This window comes from Myotis brandtii, unplaced genomic scaffold, assembly GCF_000412655.1.
Source record: "Myotis brandtii unplaced genomic scaffold, ASM41265v1 scaffold1094, whole genome shotgun sequence".
Lineage (NCBI taxonomy): Eukaryota > Metazoa > Chordata > Mammalia > Chiroptera > Vespertilionidae > Myotis > Myotis brandtii.
Window position 1 is genome coordinate 333,568 of NW_005353728.1, and position 9,154 is coordinate 342,721.

The following is a 9,154-nucleotide window of genomic DNA, read 5'->3' on the forward strand; positions in this document are numbered from 1 at the left end:
AAACCATTTGGTCCGGCCCTGCCGAGGCGTGAGGGGTGAGTTAATTAAACGTTGGACCAAATGCAGCAGCCTAACGTTTAAGTGGGTCATTTTGTATGGCCGCCGAATGATGTGATAAATATCCGAATGGCCCGCGGCAGACACGGGCTCCCACCCCGGCAGTGAAAGTGACCTCCTGTGGCCTAGATCCCAGGCAGCCGCTCCCCCGAGAGAGGTGAGCATCCCTCAGCTGGCGGGGCAGCTCCCCAGTCCGCAGGAGCCAGTCCCGCCACCCTCGACCCTGGGCCCTGGGCTCTGTTACAAAACTGTTGGCCTGGGCGACGCTGACTCCCTCGTGGGGCTTTGGTTGGGGGCACCCAGTGGGTTCACTGTCTATTTGAGCTTGAGTGCGTTGTGAGCGTATTTGACGGGACCTTAAATGAGTTTGCCAGGTGCCCACCTGGGTCTCGGCCCTCCCTGGGCCTTGGAGCCCGCAGCCCCTGCCTGAGACCCGCAGCTCCCGGACTTGGAAAGGCTTCGTGGCCTGAAGGCACTGGCTTTCCTGTCCTCCCCGCTCGCCTCCGCGGGTATCCCCTCTCCGTGGACAGTAGGTCCCAGAAACCCTCCTCCGTAGGAGGGCCCCACAGACCCCCGAGCCCCTCATAGTTTTAATTTTAGGTCCTTTTCTACTTGGCTTTCCTCTGAATTGCCACCACTTCCCACCTGCCCACCCCCCAACCTCTTAGCCTGTGCATCCCCCAACCCCAAGCTGGGTGGGGCCCCGGTAATTTAAAAAAACAACAACAACTAAATTTACTATTTCAGCTCTTGTTCCTGGCCTGACCCCTGAGTTCCGTTCTGCCTCAGGGAGACCCCTCCCAGCATGCATCCCACTCAGCTCCCAGGCCCCCGGTGACTCCTTTGTCACCACGACGTCCCACACGCCCTGTCCCAGTCCGTGCACAGCTGGATGCCTGTGCCTTGTTTACTTTATTTGGAAATGGCTTAAACCTTATGAAAAGGCACAGAAATAGTGAAAACAGTACAAAGTTCACACAGATGTCCTCACCCAGACCCACCTGTTAACATGTTCTCTCACACACACACACACACACACACACACCTGGGGGTGTGCGAAGCCCACATTGCTCCTGTCGGTGAATCTTTTGTTACCCAGCGTTGCCCAATTTCTCCCCCATATAGTTACTGCTTCCCCCCTGAACTAACAACTGATCTATGGGGAGACCTTGAAGATAATGCAGGTACCCAGTTTCTCATCAGTGTCCGCCCCAGGTCCAGCCTCCACTCATTCCTGCCTGAACCAGTCTTTAGCACCGAAGGCTGAAGGGTGTGAAGGGTGTCGATTACCCAGTGCCAGCTCTCCCTCCGTGTTCACGCTCAGCCCTGGGCACGCCTTCCTGCCCATTTGTTTATCATCAGACGCACTCGTGGGCTCCTGTTTTCTCAATGGTGTATAACTCACTGCTGTCCTTACTGGTTTCGGTGCTCGAGTTGTGCCAGATGAGCTCACGAGTCTTACAGGAATCCTGCACCCTGTGGCATACCTCCGCCACTTTTGGAACAGTCAATTTTTTTTACAGTATAGGATGTTCCAAGCTTACCTTTCTACTTGCTTCAGCTCTGAAATCAGCCATTTCTCCAGTTTCAAATAACTCCTTCCCTTTAGTAGGGGGCGGTTTTGGGCCCAAATCTATGTGCTCCTTGCTACTAGCCTTGTCTTCTGCTGAGTTAGAAATACAGGCACATCTGTGAGCACCTATCAGTACACAAATAAAGGTGTGTGTATGTGCGAACAAATACAATGCCAGTCTATACTTTTTTATAACTGCATATTTCACAACTACATTTTCACTTCCCCCATATTTTTATGTCCCTATAATGAGAACTCTGGTACCCACACAATTAAAAGAATGCTGGATGCTAAAGTACCTCTAAAATAGTTTCAGGCCCTGACCATTTTTTGCTCAGTGGATAGAGCGTCGGCCTGCGGACTGAAGGATCCCAGGTTCGATTCCAGTCAAGGGCATGTTGCAGCCTTGGGTTGCAGACACATACCCAGTGGGGGTTGTGCAGGAGGCAGCTGATCGATGTTTCTCTCTCATCGATTTTCTAGCTTTCTATCATTCTCCCCTCCTCTCTGTAAGAAATCAATAAAATATATTTTGAAAAAAAAAGTTTCAGAATTGCTTTCTCGAATCACTCCTAACCTACTGAAAAGGATTGATTTATTGCAAAATAATGCAGATAATTTAATTCTGTTTAAAATGCACTGATACTTCACATGGGATTCAAATCTGTGAGACTGGTTGCCATGTATCTTTTTTTTTTAAGAGATAAAATCTGATTTTATTTTTAAAATATTGGTATCATTTTGTCTTGTAAAGGTGGGGCAAAGCACCCTAGGTTTGTTCTGAAGGGGCAAGACACGGTGCACAGATGCAATTAGGGAAGTCAAGGAGAATTGGTAACATCATCACTAGCATTCAGAGCCTGATCGTTCCCACTTGGGACAAATATTTCAGGGGAAACTCAAACATTAGCTGTGTTCTTGGACCAGGTAAGTGATTTATACACAGACCAGAAAACTTTGTGGTGAGACAGCAGAGTATGCACTTGCGTGTGTTTATATCCGTCAATTGACACCACTCATAAACACTCCCCAACCCAAAGAATAGAATGTGAATTAATGATCAAGTCTCACTGCCCTTGGTTCTTACATATGAAAGGCACTTGTTGGGTTTTCACCAGTTAAAACCTTGTGAATCTGTGGACATAAGTCACGTCCAAACTCACGACATTTTCCCACTTCTCTCTTCTGTCATGTTAGTGGGCACTCATGACTGAAGGTCCTCCACGTTGGGCATCTCCACATTTCCCTACTGTTAGGATGACCTGAGGAGTGTACTGTGTGTGAAGGCCTGTGTATGTCCCATTGCTCATCAGAATAAACGGGCTCAATTAGGAAGGGATGAACTATGGCTTAAGCCACGGGCCCAGCTCCTGCAGGTGCCTCTACCCAGTATGAGTTCTCTGGTGCTTGGTCAGGGAGGAGCTGTGTGTGAAGGCCTTCCCACAGTCCCTGCACTCGTATGGCTTTTCCCCGGTGTGTGTCCTCTCGTGCTGGCTGAGGGATGAGCTGTGACTGAAGGACTGCCCACATTCGTTGCACGTGTAGGGTTTTTCTTTGGTGTGGGTCCTCTGGTGTTCTGTGAGGAGGGAGCTCTGACTGAAGGCTCTGCCACACCCATCACACTCATAGGGCTTCTCCCCGGTGTGGGTCCGCTGGTGCTGGGTTAGAGATGAGCTGTGGGTGAAGGCCCTGCCACAGTCACTGCACTCATAGGGCTTCTCCCCGGTGTGGATCCTCTGATGTTGACTGAGGTGTGTGCTCTGCCGGAAGGCCTTGCCACACTGACTGCACTCGTAGGGCTTCTCTCCCGTGTGTGTCCGCTCGTGCTGGCTGAGTGACGAGCTGTGGCTGAAAGTTTTCCCACACTCGTTGCACCCGTAGGGCTTCTCCCCTGTGTGGATCCTGCGATGCTCAGTCAGGAGTGTGCTCTGGCTGAAGGCTTTTCCACACTCGTTGCACTCATAGGGCTTCTCGCCCGTATGCGTCCTCTGATGCTGAATCAGTGGTGTCCTCTGGGTGAAGGCTTTCCCGCACTCATGACACGCGTAGGGCTTCTCTCCAGTGTGGATTCTCTGGTGCTTCGTCAAGGACGAGCTGTGACCGAAGGCCTTGCCGCACTCAGGACACGCGTAAGGCTTCTCCCCGGTGTGGGTCCGCAGGTGCTGGGCGAGGTGGATACTTTGCCGGAAGGCCTTCCCACACTCACTGCACTCGAAAGGCTTCTCGCCCGTGTGGGTCCGTGCGTGTTGGCTGAAGGAGGACCGAAAGCTAAAGGACTTGCCACATTCGCTGCACTCGTAGGGCTTCTCGCCCGTGTGAGTTCTCTGGTGCTGGATCAGTGGGGGAGTTTGGTTAAAGGTCCTCCCACAGTGCGCGCACCTATAGGGTCTCCCGCCAGTGTGGATTCTCTGGTGTTTGGCGAGTGCCGAGCTGTTCCGGAAGCCTTTCCCGCATTCCTGACATTCGTACGGTCTCTCTCCCGTGTGCGTCCGCTGGTGTTCAGTGAGTGCAGAGCTGCGAGCAAACGCCTTTCCACATTCCAGACACCTGTAGGCTTTCTCTTTTGCGGAGGTTTTCTGTTGCGCGTTCGGTTTTGAGCATGGATTCTCCTTTTTTCTGTGCATTCTCCGTGCATGAGAGTCTTGTCTTTCAGGAGTCACGGGTCGACTTGGGAGCTCAGGGCTCAGAGTTAAGTTTTCCCCAAACCCATTCCCAGGCTGCTGCTGCTGAACAGATGGCTTCACAGGTGTGCAGGCCGCCTGCTCCCCACGGCCATCCAGGCTCTCACAGCTCTGTTCCCGGTGCCCCGCGGCGTCTTCACCCTGAGCGCTCCACAGACCGTCCCACAGGAACCCTTCTACCAGGACAAGGCTGGATAGTTCCTCAGAGGCGTCTTGCTTTGCAGCTGACAGTTTGGTTTTCAATTTCGTTTCCAAGTCTGAAAAAAAAAATAAATAAAAAGGAATCGTCCCTCAATCGCTGTTCTGGGAGGAAAAGTTTATTGGTGAATATGTGAATGGAAGAATTAAACCGACATTTTCTGAAAGTTCAAGGCACGAGTGGCTTTGACCATTTAGCCATATGGTTTTGCAAAGCAGAGAAGGAAGAGAATGTTCAGAGAACAGAAAGCTGAGTGAGTATAATGGGTACAGATGGAGTTTGCACAGAGAATTTTGGAGGAAGTCGGTGCTGAAAAAAAAGAGTGAGCCTTCAGGGAAAATGCAGCAGACACCCAGGCTTGGAAGGAGCGGGATAACAGTCAGGTACAGGCTCACAGCCTGTACTCAGCAGATGGTGGGAGAGTAAGGGTGGGAAAGGTGCGGCCTTTAGGCTGTGAAAGGCCCGCTAAATCATTTGGTCTGGCCCTGCCAAGGCAGCAGATGATGGGAGAGTAAGGGTGGGAAAGGTGCGAAAGGCCCGCTAAATCATTTGGTCTGGCCCTGCCAAGGCACTGGGGGGAGAGTTAATTAACTGTTTGGCCAAATATAGCAGCTAAATTTTAAGTTGGTAATTTTATATGCCCTGCGAATGATGTTATAAATATCCAAATGGCCCTTGAAGGGGGAGAGTTAATGAACTGTTTGGCCAAATATAGCAGCTAAATTTTAAGCTGGTAATTTTTTATATGCCCTGCGAATGATGTTATAAATAGCCAAATGGCCCTTGACATAAAAAAGGTTCTCCAACCCTCAGCCCTCCCGTTTCTCAGAGCCCGTCTCGTCCTGGAGGTCCCTCGCCGTTGTGCCACTCACTCCAGATGTGAAGAAACCCATGAGGTCCCCACAGTGGGAACTGCTGACATGTCCGTCAACAAGAGGATTGACAAATGGCTGTGGTGCATTACAGCCCTTTGAGCTGGTTCGGTCTGTCTGTTTCCCTAAGTGAGAAGACCCCTCGGGCAGGATCTTACCACTGCACCCCCAACAACAACAGGGGTCCACATACATGCTGAACGAAAAATACAAGCGGTGTCTCCCCCTCCTTCGTGGCAGGGTGGCAGGCACCCAGCCTCCACACGACACTGAGCTGGTGAGAAGGTGTGACTTGGCACATTTCCCACGTGTGCTGCTCTACTGAAAAGTCAGGGGGACATTCTAGTCGAGTGCAACTGGCTGAACAGTGTCTCCCAAGATGCCCACGTCCTCAGCCCTGCAGCCTGAGTGTGCTGTCACCTATCTGTGGACAAGGAATGAAGGGTGCTAATCTTTGACATTAGCCCGTCACCTGACATCACCCTGGATTGTTGGGGTGGCCCTGTGTAACCACAGGTTCTTACATGTGCGAGAGAGGCAGGAGGTTAGGGCCAGGGGGACGTGATGCGTGAAGACCGGACCCGCCTCTGCTGACACTGAGATGGACAAGGCCACGCGCCCAGGAATGTGCACCTCTAGATGCTGGACATGAGAGGCCATGGAGCCTCCCGACCCTCGGGAAGGAACGCTGGCTGCTGACCCCTCGCACGTCGCCGGTCAGACCCCTCTGGGCTTGTGACCTCTAGAACTGCAAGGTCATTTGTGTTGCTTCACATACTACATCTGTGGTCATTTGTTACAGCTGCAAGAGGAGGCTAACATACGAGGTGAAGGCTGGTTATTATTTGAGGCAGGGGAGACCCTGCTGTGACCCCCTCCCACACGTCCATCCTTCCTGGGCGCTGGCGATGGTCACTGCGTACACGGCGTCATGGCCGGACGCCAGTGGGAAGTTGGTTGTCGATGGGCCAGGACAACCCCACTTCCTACAGAGGGGCCTGCCTGTCTCAGGAGCTGGACAGCAGGTCTGAAGAGAAGAACCACCCAGCCAACCTCTACACATCTGGACGAGCCTGGCCTAGAGACACAAGTGCCTGAGTCGTAAACGAGTCTCTGGTTTAACGCCCGAGGCTGGAGTGTCTGATCCGCAGTAAGAGACCTGCACCACCCAGTGCCTCTGCACTTGCCGTTCCCTCCTCCTGGAATTCTGTGCTCATGGTCCAGCTCCACCTCCTTCGAGAGGGAAGCCCTCATCTCTCTGCTCACGTCCTCTCCCCGATTCTGTCCACCCCATCACCTGTCACATCTGCGATCTTCCCTTTCGCTGTTATTATTGTTTTCTAGCTATTTATCCTGTGCCCCTCTCCCTCAGCAATATGTATGTTCCGTGAAGACAGGAGCTAGGTCTCCTCATAGCGGAACGGTGCCTGGTGAATGTTCACTGAGAGAATGAGGAGTCAGTTTGCTCTGAAGGACCTGGGAGCAGATACGAAGAGAGAGATGTGGGGTGGGGGATGCGGGGGCTCCTCCCTGCCCTGCACGTCCTCACCTCACCTGGGCACACACCTTGTGGAACCTCCCGGTCCCCCAGCCACCGCCCGGCCTCCTGCTCCAGCAGCGAGATGAGGGTGGGTTTCAGGAGCCACGGTCCTGCTCAGGGGGAGACCCAGGACGTGAGCATTCGTGTCCCGGGCCCTTTCCCAACCCCCTGCCCACTCCGCCTTCACCCTTTCAGGACTCAAGTGGCTGGGAACCCAGACAGGCCCCAGTGACTTAGGTAATAACAGCTTCTAGTTGCCTCCACTCACTCTCAGCCCTAACCCCACCTCTGGCTCTGGGGTGGACACGTGACCCAGATCTGGGCACCCACTGTCCACTGGCAACAATGACCGATAGGGAGGGGACCTGGCGGCTGAAACAAGACAGCCCACAGGCCTTCCCTGGGCCCCTTGGACTCTGGCAACTGTCTTGTCACCGTCAGAGGGCCCACGTGTGAATCGTGACTCAGAGAGGTGCAGAGGGAGAGGGGGCAACACGGGAAGACTGCACCTGGGGTTCTGCAGCTCTGGACCCAGTGTGCCCCTCTTACCCCGTGATTCCTGCCTCTGGCATTCTCAGGTGGGATCCGTCACTTGTAGGCAAAACATCCTCACTGACACCCTCTAAACCCAGGCAGTCTGGTCCCTCAGGCCCAAGGCACATGCGTTTTCTGCTTTTCATGCCAAGACCCACCCCCACTGTGAACCCAGGAGAAGTGGGGTCCATCCAGGGGAGGACGGTGAGGAACAGGGGGTGGCCTTACCCACAGAGACCAGGAGCCCCCAGGTCTCCAGCATCACCTTGCGGTGCAGGGTCCTCTGGGCGGGCGTCAGCCGCCCCCACTCCTCCTGCGTGAAGTCCACGGCCACGTCCTCAAAGGCCACCGGCTCCTGGAACGTCACACAGGAGCTTCCTCACCGGGGAAGCCGGACAAGGCCGAGCCGGGTTGTCAGGGGAGGGGTTCCCTCCAGTCGGAGGCCCGAGCGTGAGGGCGGTGGTGCACTCACCGGGAGCCCCTCGTCCAGGAGCCCAGCGTCCATTCCTTCCTCCTCCGGCCTCTCGCAGGAACAGCTGGCTGCTCTGCAGGCCGTTCTGGGGGGAGAGGAGGCGAGGCACTGAGCAGGTGTCCGTGGTGACCAGGAACCAAGGACCAGAACCCCCGCCTTCAGGTGGAAGGAGCTATGGTGCCAGAGCCTGGGGCCCAGGACCCAGGCCAAACCCAACAGCTGCGAACCTCAGCGTGGCATTTCCTGGGCCCCTGCGGGGAGCAGAGCTGTGCCGGGCACAGTTGATGAACGACGGCAAATTTACGCCCGCCCATTCCAAAGACGGGAAAACTGTGAGGGCCAGCGTGGGCAAGGGACTCGGCCCTGGTTACACGGATGACCTCCGGGGGGACGACTGTTTGTTACCGGGACAGGAAGCCAGACCGTTCTGGGTTCCCTGGGCACGGCTTGGGGTGCCTCAGTCTCCCTCTCCCCTACAGTGAGGGTGGTGACAGGACAAGCTGGACCCCGTCTGATTGGCCAGAATGAAGTCAGGCCCGAGGTCCGATGGGCTTCCCTCGTGTTCGTACCTGCCCTTGGCGGCCCTGACTGTGCGTCCGGATTCTGCCTCCTCCTGTTTGTTCTGTGTTGTCCTCACTGAGTGTTCAGGATGGGAGCTGGTTGGCTGTGATGTGTGCACGGCTTTTTAAAATCATCTCCCTGACAACCCCCACTCCATGCCCTGCCGGGGGCAGAGACTATGTTGGGTCTACGCAGACGCTCTCGGGCATGAGATGGGGCTTGGCATCTGGGACATCTAGATACGTGGTTGAACGCCCGGCTGGCGTGGCTCAGTGGCTGAGCATCGACCTAGGAACCTGAGCCCGGGTTGCGGGCTCCGTCCCCAGTGTGGGGCGTGCGGGAGGCAGCCATGAGTTATTCTCATCGTCGATGTTTTTATCCCTCTCTCTCTCTTCCTTCCTCTCTGAAATATATAAAAAATATATATATATTAAAGCCCTACCGGTGTGGCTCAGTGGTTAAGCATTGACCTATGAACCAAGAGGTCACGGTTCCACTGGGTCAGGGCACATGCCTGGTTACGGGCTCCATCCCCCGTGTGGGGCGTGCGGGAGGCAGCCATCAGTTATTCTCATCATTGATTTTTTTTCCTTCTTTTTTTTTCTTTTTTATCTTTTGTTAATTTTTTGTTTATTTTCATCATTGATATATATATACATATATAT

At 54.0% G+C, this 9,154-nt stretch overlaps 1 protein-coding gene and 1 long non-coding RNA gene across 2 annotated transcripts; one reads left to right on the forward strand and one right to left on the reverse strand.

Annotated features, from left to right (window-relative positions):
- Positions 1–6: 6 nt before the first annotated feature.
- Positions 7–1,083, forward strand: LOC106726887. The gene is made up of 2 exons (XR_001363014.1): positions 7–566; positions 598–1,083. It is a non-coding gene; the product is annotated as an uncharacterized LOC106726887 (long non-coding RNA).
- A 1,050-nt stretch (positions 1,084–2,133) lies between these two features.
- Positions 2,134–8,790, reverse strand: LOC102260042 (zinc finger protein 135). The gene is made up of 4 exons (XM_014543416.1): positions 7,929–8,790; positions 7,685–7,811; positions 6,937–7,032; positions 2,134–4,568 (listed from the first exon to the last, which is right to left on the reverse strand). The coding sequence occupies exons 1-4, from the start codon at positions 7,959–7,961 to the stop codon at positions 3,013–3,015; spliced, it is 1,812 nt and encodes a 603-aa protein (XP_014398902.1). The 5' UTR covers positions 7,962–8,790; the 3' UTR covers positions 2,134–3,012.
- Between the last annotated feature and the right edge of the window lie 364 nt (positions 8,791–9,154).